Source organism: Pseudorasbora parva, chromosome 12, assembly GCF_024679245.1.
Source record: "Pseudorasbora parva isolate DD20220531a chromosome 12, ASM2467924v1, whole genome shotgun sequence".
Lineage (NCBI taxonomy): Eukaryota > Metazoa > Chordata > Actinopteri > Cypriniformes > Gobionidae > Pseudorasbora > Pseudorasbora parva.
Genome location: NC_090183.1, coordinates 21041398 through 21068609, shown reverse-complemented (window position 1 = coordinate 21068609; position 27212 = coordinate 21041398). Strand labels below are relative to the sequence as shown.

Genomic DNA, 27212 nt, shown 5'->3' with positions numbered 1-27212 from the left:
GGGCCGACAGGGAGCCGTCCTCCCATCCTATAACCCCTCTCTCTCCATGCCAATTCCTTGACCCCCTTAGAGCCATTGGGGCGGCGGGGAAGTCTGGGCAAGCCTGTTGGCGGTGCAGGGATCCGGGTCATTTTGTAGATCGGTGTCCGGTCATGGAGGTGGGGACACTGATCCGGATCCCCGATACGCCACGGGCTGCCCCTGATCGAGCCGGGCTGTACCAGATACCAGTGAGTATCCAGGAAGGCACCTATCCGGCTTTGGTGGATTCAGGGTGTAACCAAACCTCAATTCATCAAAGCCTGATACAGCCGTTGGCATTGGATAAGAGCCGCTTGGTTAAGGTACAGTGTGTGCATGGGGATGTGGTAAATTACCCCTTAGTGACTGCTGTCATTCAATTTCGGGGACAAAATCATAGTGTAGAGGTGGCGGTTAGCCCACACCTCAGACATCCGCTGATTTTGGGAACAAATTGGCCAGCGTTTGGTAATTTATTGGGGTATCTATGTGCGGATGTCTCTTGGGAGAAAACACGGTGGGGAGAGAGGGCGGTTGTGCAGGTAGGAGAAACCACTGGGGACTGATGCAGAGGAAGCGAGTGTTGTGGAGAGGCTGAACCTCACTGAACGCAATGACTTTCCTCTGGAACAGTCCCAGGAGGAGTCATTAAAAAATGCTTTTGCTCAGGTCCGCTCGATCGACGGACAGTTTCTCTGCCCTGATCAATGATCAATGATGATTTCTTATCCTAATTTTGCCATAATAAAATATAGGTTGTATCGAGTGAGCCAAGACACTCAAACAAAGCAGGATACAACCCAGTTATTAGTTCCGAAAAGTTACTCATTGTAATCTGATGGCAGGGCATTTAGGGCAAGCAGCAACACTTAATCATCTAATGGTCCGGTTCTTTTGGCTGGGCATTCACGAGAATGTGCGCAGATGGTGTGCGGCTTGTCGTGAATGTCAGCTGGTAAACCCACCGGCCTCTTCAGAAGCGCCTGTGCGCCCTCTACTGCTTATGCAGGCCCCCTTCGAAAGAATTAGAATGGACCTCATTGGATCATTAGAGCGATCAGCCAGAGGGCATTGTTTTGCATTAGTCCTGGTGGATTATGCAACACGATACCCCAAAGCAATTGCCCTCCGCAGCATTTCGGCAAAAAGTGTTGCGGACGCATTGTTTCAGTTAATCTCCCGAGTGGGGATCCCGAAAGAGATCCTCACTGATCAGGGCACGGCGTTTATGTCACGTACATTATGCAAACTCTACGAATTGTTGGGCATTAAATCAATTCGCACCAGCGTCTACCACCCACAAACAGATGGCTTGGTGGAACGATTTAATCGCACTTTGAAAACAATGATTTGGAAGTTCGTACAAGAAGACGCCAAAAATTGGGATAAATGGTTGGAACCCCTCTTGTTTGCTGTACGTGAGGTCCCACAAGCCTCCACCGGGTTTTCCCCATTCGAGCTTGTCTACGATCGTCAACCCCGTGGGGTGTTAGACGTTCTGAGAGAAGCTTGGGAGGACGGACCTTCGCAAGGCACAAACGAAATTCAGTATGTCATGGACCTGAGAACAAAACTCCACACCTTGGGGCGGCTATCTATGGAGAATTTGTTACAGGCTCAGGACAAACAAAGCCGGCTTTACAACAGGGGAACTAAACTGCGCAAACTAAACTGCGGTGAGTGGAACTAAACTGCGGTGAGTGGAGAGGAGGATCGCAAAAAGTACATCTTTCACTCTGGGCCCAGGAGGAGATCACCTCTCGCGTTGCAGCTCAGTGACATAGCCCAGTTGCAAGAGGTTTTTTCAGATGTGTTCTCGCCCCTACCCGGTCGAACGAAGCTCATTCAGCACCATATCGAGACAGAGCCCGGGGTGGTAGACCGCAGTCGGCCGTATAGATTACCTGAACACAAAAAAAGTGGTCCAGGAAGAATTAGAGGCGATGCTAGATATAGGAGTAATAGAAGAATCCTATAGTGACTGGGCCAGCCCAATAGTTTTAGTCCCTAAATGGACGGCTCGGTCCGGTTCTGTGTGGATTATCGCAAGGTGAACACTGTGTCGAAATTCGACGCATATCCAATGCCAAGGGTTGACGAGTTACTCGATCGGCTGGGCACAGCTCGTTTTTATGCGACACTGGATTTAACAATGGGATATTGGCAGATCCCCTTAACGCCTTTATTCCAAGAGAAAACAGCCTTTACGATGCCGTTTGGATTGCACCAATTTGTTACGCTTCCATTCGGGTTGTTCGGAGCTCCGGCCACGTTTCAACACCTCATGGATAAAATTCTTCAGCCGCACACTGCATATGCCGCTACTTAGATGATATTATCATCTATAGCAATGACTGTCAGCGGCATATGGAGCATGTACGCGCCATCCTGAGGTTGCTGAGGGTGGCCGGGCTGACGGCCAACCCAAAGAAGTGTGCGATTGGGCACGTAGAGGTCAGGTATCTGGGCTTCCACTTGGGTCATGGACAGGTGCGTCCGCAAATTGACAAGACAGCAGCAGTTGCAACCTGCCCGAGACCCAAGACCAAAAAGGAGGTGAGGCAGTTCCTGGGGCTGGCGGGATATTATAGGAGATTTGTTCCTAATTATTCAGACCTCACCAGCCCGCTGACTGACCTCACTAAAAAGGGAGCACCAGATCCGGTCCAGTGGTCAGAGCGGGGCCAGCAGGCTTTTACCCAGGTGAAGGCTGCTCTATGTGGCGGGCCGCTGTTACAATCACCTGATTTTTCTCTCCCTTTTTTGTTACAGACGGACGCGTCGGACAGGGGGCTGGGCGCGGTCCTGACCCAGGAGAGGGAGGGGGAGGAGCGGCCGGTGCTGTACATCAGTCGCAAGCTCTCTAAGAGAGAGACGATGTACAGCACCATAGAAAAGGAGTGCTTGGCAATCCGGTGGGCTGTTCTTACCCTCCGTTACTATCTTTTGGGGAGGGAGTTTACCCTCTGTTCGGACCACGCCCCTCTGCAGTGGCTCAACCGCATGAAGGATACCAACGCGCGGATCACCCGTTAGTATCTAGCTTTACAGCCATTTAAATTCAAGGTGGTCTACAGGCCGGGTGCTCAGATGGCTGTGGCTGGCTTCCTTTCCAGAAATGGGGGGGGGGGGGTGCAGGCCGGATGGCTCCGGAGTCGGGCGGTGGGGTATGTGGCGAGGGGGGCGTGGTTTAGCGAAGTCTGTGACGGGAGAGAGACTCAGAGGATGAGCAATAAGTAAGTAGGTCAAGTACAAATGACGAACACCTGTTTCTTGTTGCAGTAATTGGCGTGGAAAGACAGGATAAAAGCCTGCAGGAAAGGAGGATCAGGAGAGAGAGAACCATTACGGCTCTGGGACTCGTGGACGCACAAGCAGAGAGGAACTGCCAAAAACCGACGATTCAACTTGAGAAGAGCCTGTTTATGATTTATGTTTAGGTGCGATGTGCACCCTGTTTTGTTGACCGAAAGAATAATAAAAAAGTTACTCACGAGTCCCAGACACGCCGACCCCTCGTCTTCTTCCTCACCTCACTCTGAACTGTGTTACAGTGTTCTTTTTAAAAGTACAAATTAATTAGATATTATTACAAAGTGCACGTATTAAAAGGGCACTAAAGTGTATTAATAAATATTGTCATGAAAGTATACTTTTTTAAAGTACAAATTAATTAGATATTATTACAAAGTGAATTAAAAAAAGTGTACTTAGGTGTGTTTGAAAATATTGTCATTAAAGTGTATTCTCTTTAAGTACGCTCAAAGTGGCACTTAATTTTAATTATATCATAATATCTGCAAGTGCACTTTTAAAAAAATATACTTTAAATGTTTTAAGTACACAAAAAAATACACTTTCAATACAATTAAGCACACTACTTTTTCACAAGGGGATGCATGGCGGTTATTTAACCCTTCCAAAAAATCATACATTTTTCTCAGCCAGACACAAATCGTATTCACGAAGCGACTACATTTTTGTTTCCTCTTCATTGACTTCAATGATACTTGAAGTTGACATTTCTCCCCTCTCTCTGTCAGACCATAGTAGCAATTTTTGAAGCTTTAAATTACCTGGAGACCTCCGCGAGCCCCCAGGTGGCATTTTAATACAAATTTATTAAAAGATGATCAGATCTAAATTTTGTGAATTTATTCACATCAACAAAGGCTCGGTAGATGACCGGTTTATAAGAAATTTATCAATTTCATATGCTTCTTTTATCCAGAAAATTCACCGTAACAAAATTTATGACTCACAATCTGAACTCTGATCACTAGACCAGGCAAACCAAGACTTTTTTTCTGATAGTACTGCAGCCAAAATTGAAACTGTTAGGAAAGAACATAATTTATTATATAGATACAAAGCGGAATTTCTTATTCAAAGATTCAAACAAGACTATTATTGGTAGTAGAACTAGCCATCTGTTGGCTTTAAGACTTCATAAAAATTTGCTAATATTACAGCAGTGAAATTAGCGAACAGTGAAGTTCTGACTGACCAGAAGTGACACTTTTCATGACGCTTTTCATTCCTTCTACTGTGAACTTTACAGCTCCTTCTCTAAATGTAAATCTACCTCTTATACTTCTTTTTTATCTACTCTTAATCTCCCACATCTGTCAGATTCAGGCTCTGAGTTTTTAGCTAGACCTATATTACTTGTCAAATTAGAATCATCGGTCAAATGAATGAGCAAAGGGAAATCCCCAGGCCTAGATGGCATACCAGTTGAGCTATATTTGACCTTCTGGTCCAGTTTGGGTCCACTTATGCTGGATATGATGATATTTAATTGATCAAGGATCCTTTCCACAAAATATGAACATAGTTATTATATATCTACTGTTAAAAAAGATACCAATCTCTCATTTCAAAGGCACGTTTATAGCATCTGTAAAACCGCATTCAACCATCTTAAAAATATATCTAAATTACGGCACATGCTTTCAATGCAAAATGCTTAACAGTTAGTACATGCGTTCATGAGCTCAAGGCTAGATTATTGTAATGCTCTACTGGGCGGTTGCCCTGCTCGCTTAATAAACAAACTCCAGCTAGTCCAAAATGCAGCAGCTCGAGTTCTTACTAGAACCAGGAAGTATGATCATATTAGTCCAGTTCTGTCAACACTGCACTGGCTCCCTATTAAACATCGTATATATTTTAAAATCTTGCTTATTACTTACAAAGCACTAAATGGTTAAGCTCCCCAGTACTTAAGCGAGCTCTTAACACATTATACTTCATCACGTCTATTGTGGTCTCAAAACTCTGGCCAGTTGATAATACCTAGAATATCTAAATCAACTGCAGGCGGTCGATCCTTTTCCTATTTAGGAAAAGGATTCCTATTTTCCAACTAATGTTAGTCTCTCTGTTTATCCCGAGGTTTATCCCGGATCCAGGCCGTGTCCGGATCGGATGGTGGACCTGTGCCTGGACATGACCAATGCATCCTGGAGTGTCTGCTGAGACTGTGTCAATTGGTGTCTCCTCTGAATATGCCTCACCGGCACGTCATGCTCAAAAAACCTGTCTCTGGCGCAATAATTCCGATCTTTCATGTATTCATACTCTTGTGTAATCAACGCACCATCCTAAATAAACCGTGATACCCTGAAATTTTGAATAATCTGATATGATTTCTGACCTGTAAGGTTGCCAGAATAATAATCATACACGGTGTGTTAATAGGCCAGAGGAGAACTGGCATCCCGACTGAGTCTGGTTTCTCCCAAGGTTTATTTTTCTCCATCATGCCCCGATGGAGTTTTGGTTTCTTGCCACTGTCGCCTTTGGCTTGCTCAGTTGGGGACAGTTGTTGAAAGTTTTTCAACTAGTTATACAGATAAAATTTATGAATTAGGTTTTAATTAATTCTATAAACTATAATACTGATATGCCAACATTGTCGCTATATGATAAATTAAAATAAGCTGATAACATCACTGTTTTCCCCAGAACGACTGTACAGCCAAATCTAATTTTGCTGCAATATTATCCTGTTTGACACTGTGAAGCTGCTTTGACACAATCGTGATTGTAAAAGCGCTATATAAATAAAGTTGATTGATTGATTGATTGATTGATTGATTGCATAGGTTCCACCAGTAGTGGGCACTCATACAATTTAAGCAATGATGCACATCCGAGGGAAAGAGACGGAGGGAAGTTAGCGACTGAAGGGCATAATAAAAATGAACTGGAACGCCGGCTCACATTGAAAATTAATGACTTCCTGATGCTATTTTGCTGTTCCATTAAACAGTTGCGCCACTGACCAGAAAAAACCTGGTCTAAAGTCAGTGGCGCGTTGCACGTTTTTCATTATGCTATTTTAAGGGCGCATGCTTGACCATAATGTATAGCGGGCACAACGCGCATACACTTTGCTCATGTAATCTACACAGATGCAACAGTTATTTTTGCAAATCATAAATTGTTACACTAAAAAAAATATTAACACATTGTGGTGTGCTACGAAGATGTGAAAAAATAGGCATAAATCTAGCTTACAAATTATTCAGGCTTAATGTAGTAATTAAGGATCAGACCTGTTTGCCCAATAGTGGCAAGACATATATGTATATAAGGACATCTAACAAATAAAACTGTTTAACCGACGCCTGTTTAACCGACGCTATTTTGGGTGGGTTTCTCCCATCCCCATAGGCTACAACACAACTTCTCTGTCTTTCACTCCCTTACGAAAGGAAAATATATTTACCAATATATTACTTGAAATATATTTTAATATATTGTACATATATGGAATAATATATTGATGGTATTATAATATATATTATATATTCATGTAATATATTGCAAACTATACAAATGATTGCCGCTTTCAATATATTGCAAAATATTGAAAGATATAAATATTAATTCCCACATATGTCAATATATTGCCTAATGTATTGCATTAAATTTTCCAATATACTGCAATATATTTTTGTTTTGTAAGGGCTGCTCTTACAAGAACGTGCGCCTGGTAAATACACCATAATAATAGCAATCCATAATGGAACTTGCGCACCTGCTTTTAAAGGGAATGTTGGATGCCGCTCTGATTGGTTTATTTACGTTACGCCCAAACCACACCTATGAATAATGAAGCTACTTCAGACCAACCCATTTTAGATTTGCGCCGGGCGCAAGAGCCATTTATCCCGCCGGGAAAATAGCAACAGTGCCGAGACCCGCCCACAAAGTTACTTGCGCTTTGACACTTGCGTTTCAGATCGTTAAACTAGGGCCCAATATGTTTTATTGTAGCCTAAAATATACATGCAAGAGTGAGAGCAAGCAGAGTGACATTATCAAGAACGTTGTTGTTCTGTTAGCAGAGTATTGGACTTGTGTCCTCCCATTCTCGGGATTTCGTTCTCCCGAGTCGAACTTGTCAATTCTGAAGTACCAAGTATGCAAGTCAGAAGTTTGCGTAATTGGTACTAAAAAACGTCCAATATCTCCTTTTTTGTAAATAGATATTTAAATAGTCAAAAAATAATTCTATTGATAAATCTAAAAATAATGATATTATAAAAGTATAGAAGTTTGATATATAAAAATAATAATGTTTTTACAGCTTACAATTATGTGACTGACCATGTTTGTAAGATCATGCATAAATAGCAATCCTAATGCTTGAGTTATAAATAAACAATGCAAATTTATTTTTACAGGCGCTCACATGAGAAACAATAACCACCCGAACAAGGATTTAGTATGAATTTTTTGTCATTAGTTTTGCTTAATGCTTGTAGAAGTGATATTAAGTGTGTGTTACCTGTCGTATTGGTTCCGGTACTCTGTAGCGGCAGCAGAAGTGTGTGAGTTTGACTGCTGTATCTAGAGTGATTCGATGACCCACAGAAACATACACAGGTTTGGTGCTGCTTTGAGAACTGCGGAGAGCCTAAAGGAACACAACAAAAATATCAATCCTAATATCTATTCTGAATTTACTTATTACAAAATAAAATAAAATAAAATAAAATATATAACGATTCTGATGACTTTGAATTTGATTCTGGACTTTGAATCAAAAAATATTTTTTAACAGATCTGTAGACTAGGACTGGCCAACCTGGGGTGCGTTTCCCAAAAGCATCGTTAGCCAACTATGGTCGCAAGTTCCGTCGTTACCAACGTAGTTCAACGATTCAGTGTTTCCTGAAACCATAGTTTTAACGAACATTCGCAAACTGCATCGCAAATTTGTGTCGTTGGAACGACAGCTCTCCACCTGTGGTTAGAGTCATAGTTCGTCGTTATTTTGCTGTGTCGACGTCATTGATTGTGCCGCACCTGGGCTGTGTTCTATTCAGAGTTATCGACCCTGTGCCCTATTCCTTTAGAAGATTTCACCATCCACTTTGAGTGGTTTAAAAGACTTAGGGCCCTATTTTGCACCCGCGAAAAACGCGCTTTTCCCTCCACAGAAGCACGTCGCTAAACTAGTGAATGAACTTGCGCTCCCTGGGCGGTTCAGCGCAAAAAAGGAGGCGTGTTCCGGCGCAAACAATCCCTGGTGCTATTTTGCTGTTCCATTAAACAGTTTCGCCACTGACCAGAAAAAACCTGGTCTAAAGTCAGTGGCGCGTTGCGCGTTGTTCATTATGCTATTTTAAGGGCGCATGCTTGACCATAATGTATAGCGTGCACAACGCACATACACTTTGCTCATGAAATCTACACAGATGCCCCATAACGAAACAAAAATATATTGCAGTATATTGGAAAATATCATATAATACATTAGGCAATATATTCACATATATGGGATTTAATATTTATATTCACCAATATATTGCAATATATGAAAGCGGCAATCATTTGTATATTTTGCAATATATTACAGGAATATATAATATGTATAATACCATCAATATATTATTCCATGTATTTACAATATATTATAATATATTTTGAAGTAATATATTGGTAAATATATTTTTCTTTGATAAGGGGCAACAGTTATTTTTGCAAACCATAAATTGTTACACTAAAAAAAATATTAACACATTGTGGTGTGCCACGAAGATGTGAAAAAATAGGCATACATCTACCTTACAAATTATTCAGGCTTATTGTAGTAATTAAGGATCAGACCTGTTTGCCCAATAGTGTCAAGACATATATGTATAAAAGGGCATCTGACAAATTGGTTTGTCTGTCAAGAACCAGGAAAAAAAATCGACTGAAAAACTGTTTAACCGACGCCTGTTTAACCGTCGCTATTTTGGGTGGGTTTCTCCCATCCCCATACATCACAACTTCTCTGTCTTTCACTCCCTTATGAAAGGAAAATATATTTACCAATATATTACTTGAAATATATTTTAATATATTGTACATATATGGAATAATATATTGATGGTATTATAAAATATATTATATATTCATGTAATATATTGCAAAATATACAAATGATTGCCACTTTCAATATATTGCAATATATTGAAAAATATAAAAATTAATTCCCATATATGTGAATATTTTGCCTAATGTATTGCATGAAAGTTTCTAATATACTGCAATATATTTTTGTTTCGTAAGGGCTACTCTTACAAGAACGTGCGCCTGGTAAGTAAATACGCCATAATAATAGCAATCCATAATGGAACTTGAGCACCTGCTTTTAAAGGGAATGTTGGATGCCGCTCTGATTGGTTTATTCACGTTACGCCCAAACCACACATATGAATAATGAAGCTACTTCAGACCAACCCATTTTAGATTTGCGCCGGGCACAAGAGCCATTTATCCCGCCGGGAAAATAGCAACAGCGCCGAGACCCGCCCACAAAGTTACTTGCGCTTCGCGCTTTGACACTTGCGTTTCAGAACGTTAAAATAGGGCCCTTAAAGTTCAATCCATCAAACTTCTCCATATGTTGAAGCTGAAGACACAAACAATCCTTTATTTCTTCCAGCAATCCTTTAAGAACTCGAAGAGACCGTATGTCTGTTTTAAGATGCAACTCTTCCGCTGTTATCCATTTATTGTCAATCTTTAAATGTCAAATTTTTGAAATGCCAGCATTAATCAGATTGTTAAGGAAAGTGCCTGAATTCAGTAGCTCAACAGACAAAAATCCATTAAAAAACAAAGGTTCTTCCAAAGTCCAAACGTTAACTCTTTCCACGGAAAAAATCTGCCATACTTGCATCGCTGAAGCATAGAAAGATGTAAGTCCATTAAGGTCGATTTACTTCACGTTCATTAAAAACAAGTGTCTGTCAAGACCCAAACGACCCACCCTCCTCAAGAGGGCACATGCCACTTCCATCCAATTCTGATCTTGGTGATAAAAGAGCCTTTGGACAGTCTTTAGACGAAAAGCCGCATACCTGGACTTCAAATCAATTAGGCCTTGTCCTCCCTCATGAACTGGAAGATATAACACTGCTTCTTTCACCCACTGCTTCTTTCACCCAAATACTCATGATCAACGCGATCAAAAGCCTTCTCTTGATCTAATGATAGAAGACCTAAATTAATCCCATTTAATTTACAATACTCCAGTAAATCTCTAACTAGAAAAATGTTATCATAAATAGTTCTATCTGGAATACAGTATGATTGGTCTTTATGAATAATATCCCCCAAAACACACTTCAGCCTGTTGACCAAAAGTTTTGCCAGAATTTTATAGTCTGTAGTGAGTATGGAAACTGGTCTCCAGTTCTTTATGAGACTTATGTCTCCTTTTTTAGGAATAAGAACAAGAACAGCCCTCTGACAGCTCCTGGGAAGATTTTGTTCCTCATAACATTTCTTGACAACCTCATGAAAGTCTTTGCCTATAATTCCCCACATGACTTTATAGAATTCCACCGGCAGGCCATCAATACCTGGTGCACGCCCGGGTTTCATCTGTTGTACCGCTTCAGTCAGTTCTTAAAAAGAAACAACACTGTCCAAGTCTGCACGTTGTTTTCCATTAATTGTAGTTAGTTGATCTAACAAGTCCGAAGAGCTCTGTGCATCACACTTCAGCTCTAAAAAGTTCTGTATAAAAGTCCACAGCAATTTTCCTCATCTTTTTTGGGTTGGATGTTTTAGACCCATCAGGAAATTTCAGACAATGCATTACACTCTGTTTTTGTGAAACTTTTTCAAGATTAAAAAAATATGCAGTTGGTGCATCCATATCCTGTACAGACAAAAAGCGTGACCTTATAAGTGCTCCCTTAGCTTGTACTTGTAGGAGAGAATTAAGAGTATTCTTTTTCTCACACAAATTCTCAGCCATCACAGTATCTGGTTGCAGCACCACCTCAGATGTAATCTGTGTTATTTATTTCTCTAATTCACTGATTCTTTTCTTAATCTTTGTTGTAGAGAAAGAAGAAAACTGTTGACAAAATATTCTAATTTGTGTTTTTCCCAACTCCCACCACTGAATTAGGTTTTCATATTCCCCTTTCTGAGAAACCCAAGACTCCCAAAAATATTTGAATCCTTCAATAAAATCTTTCTCCTCTAACAACCGGACATTCAATTTCCAGTAAGGACTCTCACACTGGGTTTGTGACAGAGTCAGATTACAAGAAACAAAGTGATGGTCTGAAAAACTACATAGTACAATGTTCACCGCTACAATCCTAATATTAGTCCTCTTGCAAACATAGATCCTATCCAACCTAGCTGCACTTATTCTCTCCTGTGAAATCTTTATCCAGGTGTATTGTTTAACTTTTAGATTCCTCTCTCGCCATACATCCAACAACTCATTTTGAATCAGAACATTTTTTAAAACAACAGATGACTCAAAATCTGGTTCGGTATTATTTCTACCCAGAGTAAAGTCAACTGTACAATTCCATTCCCTGCCTATTAATAGAAAGTCATCTGAAATTATATTTTCCAAATATTCACTCAGTTTTTTAAATAGAATTAATCTATCTGCACTTCTATTTGGGGCATAAATATTAACAAATATAAAGTTATAGCTATCTATCCTTGCCTTAACAACAAGAAGCCGCCCTTTTTCCAATTCTTCTTTTAATAATTTATCTACATTAAGGTAAGATGAAAAAAGTATGGCCACTCCAGCACTTAAATTTGTGCCATGACTTAAAGAATAACTGCCCTCCCAACACAATCCCCAGTCTACCTCATTACTCTCATCACTGTGAGTTTCTTGTAAAAACGTTACATGTGAGTCTTTAAGTTTAAGAAACTCGGTTAATAACCCTCTTTTTTCTCTATTCCTCACACCATTTACATTTAAAGAACTAACTCTTAAAGTTTGCATGCTAATACAGGGGAAAAGAAACAAGAATGAAAAAAGACAGAGAAGGAAATGGATAAGAGCAGCACCCATAGCCATGTGAACCTATTTATTCTTTTTCTTTCCTTTTAAACTTTTACGAACTACTGTAGCCATTTTTTTCAAACGAAATCTTTTTTGTTTTGATATAACATCACAACCAACACTTTTCTGAACACTCATTACTGACTTCAAGAATTTTCCTGCATCAGGAAAGGACTTCAAAACATTTACTTTCTGCCCTTTTGTCTGATCCAAAAATACATTAATCTCTTCTGCTGTGTACAAATCTCCAGACGATTGGCTCATCTCAAAATCCGAAACCTCTGACAGACTGTCACTATCACATCTAGATTCATCCACACACACATCATCAACACTCTCAACACACTGTACACCACTTCCAATAGCCTTTTCCATGTCATTATCATCACAGCATAACATGCTCAGTTCAGCTCCATCTGACACACCAAGCACTGACGGAATAGAAGAAGCACTCACCTCAGCTCTTGACTTTGACTCCTCATCTAACTCCGCCTGTCCTTCTGAATCCTGCATGTTCTCAAGGGAACGTGTGCATCCACTGTCCGTTGTACTTTTATCCTGAAACTCCTCACTTGTTGTCTCATTTTGCAATTTTTGTTTTTTATTTTCCGGTTGAACAAACTTTTCTCTTAAAAGCGTAGGCCTTTTTTCGATTTTATCACTAGTTATTTCGCGATCCGACTGATTTCGTGTTTCATTGTTTTCAGACTCGTCACTTTTCTCCTCATTTTGTTTTCTATGAGGACAAAATAATTTCTTGTGACCCAAGTCACCACATTCCAAACATTGCATACTTTCAGTTGTAGCGAAAATCATGAAGGAGCTCTCACCGTGTTGTATACGGAAAGATACTTCTAAATACTTGGTCGGTGCGTTTAAGAACATGAAAACCTGTTTTCGAAAAGACATTACGTGCTTCAGTGCTTCATTTTTGCAGCCAAGCGGAACTGTTTTAATTGAACTCGCGAATTTTCCAAAGCGACTCAGTTCCTTTGTGATCGCTTCGTTTGTTTTGAACGGGGGAGCGATTATGACGCACGTTGCAGGTGAGCGCAAAGGTGACACCTGCACAAAAGTTTCCGCTATTTCAATTCCACTCTCTACAAGCACGTTCATATAGCCATATAGCCATATAGCCATTTTTGCTGTCCCTATTAAATAATTCAATAAAACTACTCTCTTCCTTAAAACAAAACTATACTTCAACCCTCCAATAAAGACCTGATCATTAAAATCCCCTGTAAAACCATTAAACCAAATTTTTAGTAACTGAAAAAGATTATTTAATCTACCACATTTTAAAAACAGATGTTCTAAATCTTCTCCCTCACCACAAAACCTGCACTGCCCCCCCACCGCTGGATTCAGGTGTGCCACGTGTCTGTCCGTAGCTATGGCCCCGTGGATAATCCTCCACTGCAGATCAGCAGTACGCTTCTCTACAGGGGGTTTATACAGGGTCCTCCACCTGTCTCGCACAAGGAATTCTGGTCCCAACAAACCTGGCCATCTGGAGGCTTTCTGTCGCTTTAGTGACCGCTGATGCATCACTTTAACCGTAGAGTGATAGAGCGCCTTCTTTGAAACATTGTCCAAATACTCCAGTTGAGGTGTCCGAGAGTTCAGGATTGAATTGGCGACTTCACCCTCGTCCTCATCACTCATTAGCAGTGAAATGTCAATTCTTGGAAATTCTGGTTTGCCACTATGGTTATCCATTTGTCCTCTTGCCATGTTCTCTCCATACATGTTTTTTACCACCATGGAAATTTCTTCTATCAGCTTAGATGCAAGTCTCTGTGACTGTAGGCCTGTAATTCCTTGAATAACTCCCACCGCTTTCCATCCATCTTTATCCATGAGTTGACCCAGCTTTACAATCCCTTTCCCAATGAGACAGGTTTTGACAGTCACTGATGATAAAAGTCTTGTCTGGATCATATTGTTAAAAAATAAAGGTTCCTCCGGAGCCCATTGAGCAGAACTGCTCCAATCTCTGTCCATTTTAAAAACACTCCTCCACACATAAAACATTGTCTGATAAAAAGGTGTAATTCCAGAAAGATTCATTTCTTCCAACCTCATTAAAAACAGGTGTTTGTCCAGTCCGAGACCCCCTGCCCTCTGTAAAATGGCACACGCAGTGTGGGTCCACAACAACTCTTTGTGATACAAGAGTCTCTTTGCTGCTTGCAGTCTAAAAGCATTGATCCTGCTCTTGACATCCACCAGTCCATGTCCTCCCTCACAGACTGGCAAGTAGATCCCCGATGCCCGGATCCAATGCTCACCACTCCAGAAGAAGTTTACCAGCTTTCTTTGTATTTCACATATAACTTCTTCCGGTGGATCCAGGACTGCACACCTGTGCCACAGGACAGAAGCTGCCAGGTTGGTGGCAACCAGAACTCGACCTCTGTAGGACAACTGTGGTAATAGCCGTTCCCACTTAGACAACCGGCCAGACACCTTCTCCAGCAAACCCTCCCAGTTCTTCATCTGATACTGCGCACTACCAATAAAAACCCCTAAAACCTTTAACCCTTCTCTTCTCCACCTTAAGCCACCTGGAAGTGTTGGACATTCCGTCTCTTCCCACCTGCCTATAATATACCCCTCACTTTTCTCCCAGTTCACTTTGGCTGTAGATGCCTTTTCATATAAAATAATGTTTTTATTTAATCTTCTAATGTCTTCCTGCCTTGTAATAAAAACAGTGATGTCATCTGCATAAGCTGATAATACCAAATTCGCACTTTGACCCCCATTTTGAATCTCTACACCTTTTAGGCCTTTTTTCAGTCTGTGTAACAACGGTTCAATCATCAGACTGTATAACTGACCAGATAACGGACAGCCCTGTCGAATCCCTCGACCAATAGGAACGGGAGCGCTTAGACCCCCACCAGCCTTAACCATAATACATACATCAGAATATAACAACTTTACATATGATAACATAATTTCACCAAACCCAAAGTTTTTTAAAACATTGAAAAGATACCCATGATCGACCCTATCAAATGCCTTTTCCTGATCTAATGATAAAATACCCAGATTAATATTATTAAGATGGCCAAAATCAACTAAATCCCTTAACAGATATATATTATCTAAAATTGACCTCTCTGGGACACAGTACGTTTGCTCTTTCTCAATTAAAAACTGTAAACAATGTTTGATTCTGTTAGAAAGACATTTGGATAAAATCTTATAGTCCAAGCATAAAAGAGACACCGGTCTCCAGTTCTTCAGGCAGCATAAATCCCCTTTTTTTGGAAGCAAAGATAAAACTGCACGGCGACAGCTTACAGGTAGTGACTTTTCTTTAAAACAACTTAAAAATACTTCATGTAAATCCTCTCCTATAATAGTCCAAAACTGTTTATAAAACTCCACAGGCAGTCCATCTATTCCCGGAGAGCGTCCCGAGGACAGTTGCTGCATCGCCTCCGTTAGCTCCTCAAAACTGATCTCATTGTCCAGCCATTCCTTCTGTTCATCAGGTAACTTTGGCAAGTCTTGGAGTAATTCCGCAGCACTGTTAGAATCACAAGGTTCTTTGCTGTATAGCTTCCCATAAAAGTCAACTGCCATTCTTTTTATTTCCACTGGGTCAGTTGTTATGGATCCATCAGTACGTCGCAGGTGAAACATGTGTTTTTGTTGTACATTTTTCTTCTCTAAATTAAAAAAAATAGGAGGTGGGAGCATCCATGTCTTTGATGGAGCAGTATCTTGCTCTGATCAGTGCCCCCTTCGTCTGTTCCTGTAGAAAAGATCCAAGCTCCATTCTTTTCTTTTCCAGAAAGTCCTTCTGCACCGCTCCAGGATCATCCATAAGGCTTTTTTTCTAATTTCATAATGTCTTTCTCCAGTCCTTTTATTGTTGTTTTAATACGTGATGAAGAGTGCAGGGTATAGTTCTGACAAAAGACTCGTATTTGAGCTTTACCCACGTCCCACCACTGACTCAGACTCTCAAAAGAACTCTTCTTCACTCGCCATTCATCCCAAAACAATCTAAATCTTTCAGTAAACAAAACATCTTGTAAAAGTTTGGTGTTAAAATGCCAATAATAAGTTTTTTTTGACAGTTCTTTCAGATTTAAAACTAGACTAACCATATGATGGTCTGAAAAGCCATTGGGCGAATGAAAAACATTTGCTACTCTATTATTCCATGTTTTTGTAAGATAAAAACGGTCCAATCGAGCCCCACAAATCACATTATCAGTCACTTTAACCCATGTGTACTGCCTTTCCTTCTTATTCCTCATTCTCCATACATCCATCAAAAAAATTTTTCCCATTATTTTAGAAAGTACTAAGCTGGATTGGTGATGTGGTTCCACTCCATTCCTATCAACAGTAAAATCCGTTGTACAGTTCCAATCTCCCCCCAAAACAACACACACACCATCATTAATCGTCTTTAACGCTTCATTTAGTTTTATAAAAACCTTCACCCTTTCCGACCCGTTATTTGGGGCATAAACATTAACAAAAGCAAACAAAAAACCACAAAACTCTATCTTTGTTAATAAAATCCTCCCTTTCTCAATTTCCTCCACAGCTAAAATGTTAAAATTCATATTCTTTGAGAATAAAATAGCAACCCCAGCACTATTGCTTGAGCCATGACTTAAAACTAGCTTCCCCCCCCCACCACATACCCCACTCCACCTCATTATTAACGTCAGTGTGTGTTTCCTGTAGGAAAGCAACATTAATTTGTTTTATCTTTAAAAACTCTGAGACTACTGCTAATTTCTTCCTATCTCTACCCCCGTTTATATTTAAGGAGCCAACCTTCAGACACCCCATAGAGAAGAGAAAAAGAGAAAAAAGGGACAGAAACAGAAGAAACCATAGTGAAAAAGACACTCTTTGTAACTTATCCATTTTTTTAATTATTCGAAGCACTAGACCTGCCTTGACGTAACTTCGTTAAAATTTTCTTTAGACGAAATCTCTTTTTCTTGCTTAGCTCATCAAAGCTTACTGTTCTTTGCAACAAAGTGGCTGAAGCAATAAATTTATCCAAATCCGGGAAAAAATCACTGACTTCCACCACTTTCCCAAAAGTAACATCCAAAAATTCATTTATTTCTTGCAGTGTGTAGACATTTTCCACAACCTGGGAACCAACTTCAGAAACATCTGAAAGAGCATCATCGTTGTCATTACTCATTATAGAACCCTGTGATGTTTCTAATTGAGTCTCAATTCCATTTCCACCATCCTCAACAAACACCACTTCTCCACTTACTCCCGCCGTAACCTCATCTTCGTTTGTCATTACCATTTCCTCAGCAATAACTGTTTCTCCACTTAGTCCCGCCGTAACCTCACCTTCATCTGCCATCACCAAATCCTCACCAATCACTGTTTCTCCACTTCCTCCCGCCGTAACCTCACCTTCATCTGTCATCCCCCTTTCCTCAGTATTTCTGTTTTGGTCCACAGTAACAGTAGACCTCACCTTACCTACAACACCAGCAGCACCACCACCATCATCATCATCCTCATGCACCTCACTCTCCACCTGAGGCTGTTCTTCCCCTTCCTTTGATCCCTCACCTGCAGCATCAGCACCCTGCTGTGTATTCTCCCTGACCTGACTTTTGTGTGGACACACCACCCTTTTATGCCCAACGTCTCCACATTCAAAGCATTTCATGCTTCCACTACTCGCATACACCTGATAAGATTTCCCTTCATGCCACAGTCTAAAAGAAACATTCAAATCCGGTTTCGCTCAGAAACATAAAAACTTGTCGCCTGAATGACAATACATGCTTTAAAGCCGCATTTTTACAACCAAGTGAAACCATTTTGATCGGGCTAGCGAACTTCCCGTAGCTCGCCAGAGATCGTTCAATCTCGCTGTTTTTAATGAAAGGTGGGACATTTGAGATTGTAACTCTCGTCGTCGGTGTAACCAGCGGTGAAACGGTAATAAAAGCGCCACTTACCACAACACCGCTGCTTATCAGCCGACTGACCAAGACTTCCTCCTTCACAAAGATCACTACTGCCTTGCTCATACGGGAGGCCGAGCAGATGTTTTCGTACCCGATCTGCTCGCCCACTGCCAGTAAAACATCCTCCACCATGACGCCAGGTTCAACCATACACCTGACGCCATGACGGAGCGAGAGAGACGCCGCTCCACTCTCAGGGAGGGACGCCATCCCGACTCCGCCACACCTTACACCAACACTATAACTTACTTTTCCTAAAATAAATCAATAAACTAATCCGTTATAACTTCAAAGTAAAGAGAAAAGAAAAGGAAAAAATAAACCATTAGACGCACTCTCCCCGTGTTGACCCTCACGCGCACTCACACACTCCCAGCATGCAGAGAGAGAGAGAGAGAGAGAGAGAGAGAGAGAGAGAGAGAGAGAGAGAGAGAGAGAGAGAGAGAGAGAGAGAGAGAGAGAGAGAGAGTGTATGTATATCTGCATGTTAAAAAAAGTTTTTTTTTTAAATGTTTTTAAGTGTTCATTTAATACATATCGGCAAAGAAACCAAATATTTAACCGAAATTGTCACATTAAACAAATGGTTTAAACTGCAGTGGTGGCTGGATGCTGCACAGGTGACAGGACGTATGGGCGAAGAGGACATGTCTCCAGCAGCCAGCTATAACCAAAGCCATGACCCTCTTCAGCAACCTGCAAACTGCAGAAGTGGCCCATACAAAAGAGTCATGTGTACTTCTATCACCCACCCATTAGGCCACCACCTCCATACATTTCCAACAGCATAATAATGCAGTGTACCTAACAACTGAATTTAAAGCATTGTTTCTTCTTATTGCCCTCTGAAGATGTGAAGCCTGATGTTGAAGGGCCAGACTGGAGAGGGCCTAATGTTGGAGGCCTGGACTTTGAAGGCAAAGGCCTGGTTGATGCACATGAATCCATATCTCCAAGGATCCTTCCATTGCAGCAGACCCTAGGATGGCCAAAACTGTGTCTACCTCTGTAGGGACAGGAGGAACTGAACTGATACCCCATCAGTCTTGTTTGCTTCCCTCTTACGTGCCACAGCCCTCTGTTTTGTCACACTTGCAAAGTCCTTCCACTTATTCCTGACTTTGTCTGGGCTTTGTCCATATCCATAGCTAGCATTGTTTATTTTTTAAGTGATTTCTGGCCAGATTTTATTTTTTTCAGCATTTGTAATGCTATTTTTCAGCTTTGAAAATAGCTGGACTTTACTATATTCCACAACCTTCTCGAAAAGAACTGCAATTTTAAGCATTGAAAATTGGGGTTTTCGTGTCATTTTCATTAACACGTCAGAATGGCAAGAAGACAAAAATGGGAAAGATTGAGCAAAATAAGCAATCCACAACTGTACATCACAGTTTTTCAAAACCCCTCTTTTTTCAATTGTGGTTAAGTAGCCTATCAATATTACATAAGAAATAGTATTTATCTGAAATTGTGAAATTATTGACATTGGGGTCAGAAAAGAGCACATTTTTAACTCTGTGTGTGTATAATGTATTGCAGAACAAACAAATCATTCAATACAAGACTCCTACGTAACGTCATTTCAAAAGCGTAATTCGAGTCGAATTACTGTAGGTGGCGGTATGTGCTCATGTCTCCTGTCAGCCATTAGATCGAAGAAGAAGAAGAACGACGGCTCATACCAACGTAGTTTGAACTATGGATCTGTACCATGGTTTCGGGAAACAGTCGTGACTAGGTCGTTCGTTTTCACAAAGATGCATCGTACTATGGTGGTTAATCTGCGAGCTACGTCGTTGTACGGGAAACGCACCCCTGGTCTCACAGAATTCCGTGAAATGAACACGGACCCTTAACTCAAAAATCTGTGGTAGTTTCACGGAATTGCTGAATATTCCGTGATGGGTTCACGGAAATGATGCCTATGTAAGTCAATGACAGGCATTGACTGAAAATGAAGAGTGAAAAGATTGAAAAGTTTCATCCTTAACGAGAGGCTTTGAATTGACAATCTTGATGGTTCTGACGTGACTGTGCTGGTGATAGGCAGCTCTGATGTGACTGTACTGGTGGCAGGTGGCTCTGACATGACTACACAGATGAGCGTTGTAAGTTAAATAATTGAAAATATTTAAAGATATTTGATATTTGAAATTGAACAAAGACATTTTGTGTACTGGTTTCAACCCCCTCTCTCTTATCAGAAGGCCCATTTGAAATTCCTAAAGATGATGAGATTCTGAAGGCCTGTAGGACAAATGGGGCCACACCTGTAGAACAGTGCGGGAAGTTTGGTCTCATTGGTTAGTTTAAATGTCTCACATTAGAGTTTCAGTCAAATGGTCAAGGAATAGATAAAAGAAGATTGTTACTGTTGCTCTGTCTCTTTTATTCTCTTTTATTCTCCGTCTCTCTCTTATCTTGAGGGCCTTCTCTTTGGTCTCTTCTTCTCTTTGTCTTTTTGTCTCTCTCTCTGTCTCTCTCTTTCTCTCTCTCAGGTAACATTCTATACATGCTGGGTACGATTAATGGTGTACATTTTTATCATCTCATACATCTATTTTGTAACTATTTTAAGTGTAACCATAACCCGATTTTGTCATTAAATTATTTCAATTACAAATGATTTGCTAACTAGTTTTAATTTGATATTGATTTTAAAGTGTTACCTATTGTAGTATAAAGTCACCTTACAACAACGCTCTCCCACATATTTTGCTATAACTGTGCATATTTCCGTTGTTGGTATAATAGCAGTGGGTGGTTAAGACAAGAAATGTTTTCTACCAGCTTGCTAATAATTTTTCTTTAGTCTTTCGACAACCCGGCAGCCTGAACCACTGTAGGTGGTCCACCCTTATATGAGCACTGAGGTTGTTAGCAATGGAAATAGACAATTCATGCCATGCTCTGTGGGCATCAGCACTTCTCTCACGTAGCCCCCTACCAAAAATTGTTTAGGCGAAGAATCCCCATCTACCACTCCCACGGTGAATGGGGACTCACTTAAAACATAATCCATACGCATAAACCGTATGTGCCATAATGGCACATATGGACAAGTTCAACTGCTGGATCCATGATGATGAAGTCTTCTGTAATAATTTGGTGTTGTTAACAAAGCATTCAGCAGAAGGAGGGTCAAGCACATATCATCAGTCCAAATACACATACACTCAAGAGACATAAAGACTCAGGCAGCAATAAAAAAAACATAATAAACTGCTCAAAATGCCAACGGAGAATATAAACCAAAACAAACAAGACTTCATAAAGAATGCAGGGTAAACAGCATTCAAATAGAGAGGGTAATTACCTAAAAACAAGACACAGGTTAACTAATAATGAGCAGAGGATACTGGGAAATGAAGTCGGGATATATCTATGGGGAGACTACCTTCTAAACGAGACTACCATCTGCTGATACATAAGGGTACCGTAGCTGAAAGATGTTACAACAGTACATTACCGTAAGTGTTTTTCTATATCATTGTAAAGTAATTACTTTGATGACTTGATGTTGCATTAATGGAGAACAGCAGAATGTTTGCTGTCGAGGCTGAGAGGACATTAACATGAAAGTTAAAACAATGTGACAAAAATACATTCAAGTCTGACCCACATGTTTAATCTAATTGTTAGCATCTAGGGTTGTAACGACTTCCTTGATTAAATTTGAGTAGCTTGATTTAAAAAAATCCTTGAATGCATATGACCTGTGTTGAGTAACCGGAAAAATACTGGAAGTGACGCATTCCATGGACGAGAATCCATAAACCGTATTATTAGACACCTTTCTAAAGCTGCATAATATATTAACAGTGTTAGGGGTTGACAGTTTTGACCCATAGACCAGATATGCGAAAATGAAGACCAGGAGTCAGGATGTTCAATCATCGGAGATAATTTTACTGAAGAATAGTTTGTAGTTTCATCGGTAGAGTCAGCTTCAGAGTCTCTCAGGGCGGTGTCAGGCCAGACTCTACTTTACCTTACACAAAATTACCACACCAGTGATACCAATTTCAAGGGCATGACCATATCATTATGGACACGTGGAATATTACTTATTGGCATAAAGTCTAAAAAATGTGTCACGTGAGAATAGATAAGAGATGTTGTTGTTGTTAATCAGGATGTATACATAAGACAAACCCAAGATTGGGGTAGTGTTGACTTCAGGGGAGTCCTAGAAAGATGCCAAGAGGTCTAGGGTGTGAGAAAAGCGGTCCAATCCAGTCGGAAGACCCGCACAGAACATGTAAAACACTCAAGACTCTAGGGTACATTTCTCCTCCAAGGTTAGTGCGTTCTGTGAGTTTATCAACAGGACAAGATATCAACACCACATGACAAACGAATCTCCAGAAAGAAAAGTATGACTAATGTCATCTACCTCATTCTATAAAGAAATATAAAGACAAAAATGTACTTCTATCAATGGGAAAAAATACACTATATAAATGGGAAGAAATAACAATTGGGAGACTCAAATCCTCCCACCCCTTCCTGTCCTAATTTTCAGGACCCAGAGATAGAGGTCAGGCTATCTCGGTCAGACTGTCTTTGTCAGACCGTCTCTAGAAAAAAAAAATTAGAAACCATAAGGCAGACTCAGGGCCCTATCTTGCACCCAGCGGAATTGACTTTGTACACCGATGCATGTGTCATTCCTATTTTGCACCCGCGCAAAGCGTGCTTTTCCCTCCACAGAAGCACGTCACTAAACTAGTGAATGAACTTGCGCTCCCTGGGCGGTTCAGCGCAAAAAAGGAGGCGTGTTCCGGCACAAACAATCCCTGGAGCTATTTTGCTGTTCCATTAAACAGTTGCGCCACTGACCAGAAAAAACCTAGTCTTAAGTCAGTGGCGTGTTGCGCGTTGTTCATTATACTATTTTAAGGGCGCATGCTTGACCATAATGTATAGCGTGCACAACGCGCATACACTTTGCTCATGTAATCTTCACAGATGCAACAGTTATTTTTGCAAATCATAAATTGTTACACTAAAAAAATATTAACACATGAGATGACAGAAATCATTGTGGTGTGCCACGAAGATGTAAAAAAATAGGCATAAATCTAGTGCAATAGTGGCAAGACATATATGTATATAAGGACATCTGACAAATTGGTTTGTCCGTCAAGAACCAGGAAAAAAATATCGACTGAAAAACTGAAAAACTGTTTAACCGACGCCTGTTTAACCGACGCTATTTTGGGTGGGTATCTCCCATCCCCAAACAACACAACTTCTCTGTCTTTCACTGCTCTTACAAGAACATCAGTCTCCTCGGCTGTGAACCGCTCCTGGCATGCGCCTGGTAAATACGCCATAATAATAGCAATACATAATGGAACTTGCGCATCTGCTTTTAAAGGGAATGTTGGATGACGCTCTGATTGGTTTATTCACGGTACGCCCAAACCACACCTATGAATAATGAAGCTACTTCAGACCAACCCATTTTAGATTTGCGCCGGGCGCAAGAGCCATTTATCCCGCCGGGAAAATAGCAACAGCACCGAGACCCGCCCACAAAGTTACTTGCGGTTCGCGCTTTGACACTTGTGTTTCAGATCATTAAAATAGGGCCCATAAAGTCAAAATCATATTAAATAATAGTTAAATGTATTAATGATCAAATAAAATTGATTGTCAATAATTATTCATTTTGAAAGGATAATAACTGATTATTTAATTCATGAGGTTATTAAAAATCATTCAAAAGGATAAGATGCATATGATGAAGAGGCAAGGGTGTCGGCCCACTCCCCCCTTCAACAGCATTTAAAAAAAACATGCTGTAGATGTACAGCATAGATAATTCTATTAAGCGCTTTAATTATTTACATAATAGGAAATGCGTTGTTAAAATCATCCATGTGACTTCAGTGGTTCAACATTATGTAATGAAGCGATGAGAATATGCTTTGTGTGCAAAAACAAACATCGCTTCATTACATTAAGGTTGAACCACTGGAGTCAAATGGATGGTTTTAACAACACATTTCCTACCTTTAGGGCCTTTGAAGTGTTAACTGTTTGGTACCATAGTGAATGAACTGGGCTTAGTGGGCTAAGCTAAATGCTATCAGATCGTCACAGCGTGTCAGAGATTAAGTGCACGCACTCAGACGAGAGAGGTATGTATCAACTCGTTTTAGTTAAGGGAATAAGATAGTTTAATATGAAAAAGCGATGAAGTATCCCTTTAATTAAATAGCTGTCTATGGAGGGGTCAGAGAGCTCTCGTATTTCATCAGAAATATTTTAATTTGTGCTCTGAAGATGTAAGGTCTGACGGGTTTAGAACGACATGAGGGAAAGGAAACAATGACAGAATTAAAAATTTTGGGTGAACTAACCCTTTAAAATGATAGTTCACCCGAAAATGCAAATTTGATGTTTGTCTGCTGACCCCCAGTGCATCCAAGATGTAGGTGTGTTTGTTTTTTCAGTAGAACACAAATGAAGATTTTTAACTCCAACCGTTGCTCGTATAATGCATGTCAATTGGATGTTTTCTATGAGAGTAAAAAACACCGACATATGAATCCATATTAAACCCTGTGGCTCGTTGAGACACATTGATGACTTAAGAGACATCACAAAGAAACCATCGCTTTCTGCCAGAAACACAACAGTATTTGTGTAATAACAAGTTTGCCTTATATCAGATGAATCTCATTTAGTATTCCCAAAGCCATTACTTCCTCCGAGTAAGGTCAAAGTCCCGGCGCGATCATAGGATATTTACATAGATGCCTCATTCGACCGATCCGCACAGGCACAAACGGGTACTAATGAGGAATCTAATATATATAGTCGCGCCTGGACTTTGAACTTACTCGGCAGAAGTAATGGTGTTGGGAATACTAGATGAGATTCGTCTGATATGAGGTAAAAAAGGATATAAATACCTGTGGGTTTCTCGCAGAAACCAATCCTTTTGTGTCTTAAAACATCAATGTGTCGCCACGAGCCACAGGGTTTAATATGGATTTGTATGTATGTGTGTTTTTTACTGTCATAGAAATATACCCCATTGACATGCATTATACGAGCAACGGTTAGAGTTAAAAATCTTCGCTTGTGTTCTATTGAAGCAACAAAGACACTTACATCTCGGACACCCTGGGGTCAGCAGATAAACACAGTAGCAGTATTAACATTAAGTGACACACATCTGACGCACAGAAGTCAATGGCACGTCACTATGTGTATTGGCACATCAGGTCTTCGTTGGCATGCGCCAGTGGATAGTGTCATTGAAGTGAACAGTTGGAAATGGCTGTATATATATATTAATATATATATATATATTCAAATATATTAATCAGAATCATCATCTTGGTTGAGGTTGAAATTTCAATGCTAAGTAATATAGGACCAATGTTGAAAATTCAATGCTAAATAATATTGGATCAATGTTGATAATTCCATTAGCCTGACAAGTCAGACCCACATCAAGATGTTTGGTCTGGAAACTCACAATTGACAGCGCACAATCCGAGGGGCGGGATAAACGGTTGTCTTTCAAACTCTCTCTGCATGGCGTGCACGCATTTGGATAGCGCTACAACCAACCAGAGCATTGAAGGTGAAGCAGAACTTGTTGACGGATTAAACTTTCGCCGTATCCGGTCGGAAAAACTCAGAACACATCTTCCCTTCTTAAGAATGACTTCAGTGCCGTTCTTTGTTCTTTTATCAGAGAAATGCTTAACTCCATCGTCTCTTTCGATTTCTAGGCTATAATTCCATGCTTTTTAGTGTGAAAAGATGTTTGATGCTGATGTTAATTCTCTACTGGTGAGGCTTACGGTCAATCTATCTGTACATTTGGGTACATTTGCGTGAATGTGAGCACAATCATTATCCTAAAATACGACGAGTCTGCCAACGAGTTTGTGGATTAACAAAGAACTACCAAAAACTGATTTATAAAAAAATAATCAGTTTTAAATAAATAAAAACGTAGCCTATTATTATTTAAATCATGCAGAATTTACATGCATTTCATTATTTATCTAAAGAATACATGATAAATAAAGAATTTAGAATATGTGTCTATGGATAGAATATAGAGTGTGTATGGAGGTAGATCACTGTATGTGACAGATGTATTTTTTTTTCTATGTGTAATAAACAGTTGTGTTAGGTGTATTTTTTATCCTTTTTTAGTGATTCAACAGTGATGAAACTTCAGATGATGACTGGGTACCAGAGGCCTCTGGACAACAGAGAAAATGCCCCTGCCTAGCTGCAAAATCTTTAGCTGCCTCCAGAAGTACACGGTACACAGATTACAACAGTAATGTATACACTAAAACTCCCACACTGTCTCCAAGTTGCTCTGTCTGACCTGAATGTCCCTTTCTGTATTTTGTGCCACTGCATTCAATATGTAAAGTAATTGTATGTGAATATAATGTTATGAACAGCATCTTCTAATATAATTTCTGAAATTGTTTGAAACTTGACAGTCAACTCTGATAACATAATGACAGTAAGGTTCTCCTGACTTGAAAAGCACTGCCAAAATACGTTTTAAATAGTACATTTGTGTGGGGGTTTGTTTTGGGAAATTTTTATCACTGTGTGTTGAACAAAGGAACAGTTGTTTGTAGCTGTATACAATATATAAATACAACTTTTTATTTGCTAAATAATGTATGTCATTATTCTAAACCTTTAAATGAATTGAAGAGTACAAAGACTTTGGGAAATGTCTTATACATTACCAAGTGTCACTTTGGTGTTCTTTTGGAGCTCTTTAAATGACAAATTTATGAAGAAAGTGGTTCCTGTTCCTCTAACTCTTGAAAAATTCGGATAATGTTAATTTGTCTGAATGT

The 27212-nt window shown here is 40.1% G+C and overlaps 1 protein-coding gene across 1 annotated transcript in view; it reads right to left on the bottom strand.

Annotated features, from left to right (window-relative positions):
• LOC137094161 (endonuclease V-like) overlaps positions 1-27212 on the bottom strand; it is a 281174-nt gene that overhangs the window by 28911 nt on the left and 225051 nt on the right. Inside the window, exon 7 of the mRNA XM_067459490.1 lies at positions 7823-7951. Within this exon, the coding sequence (XP_067315591.1) occupies positions 7823-7951 (129 nt within the window). The remainder of the gene's footprint in view (positions 1-7822; positions 7952-27212) is intronic.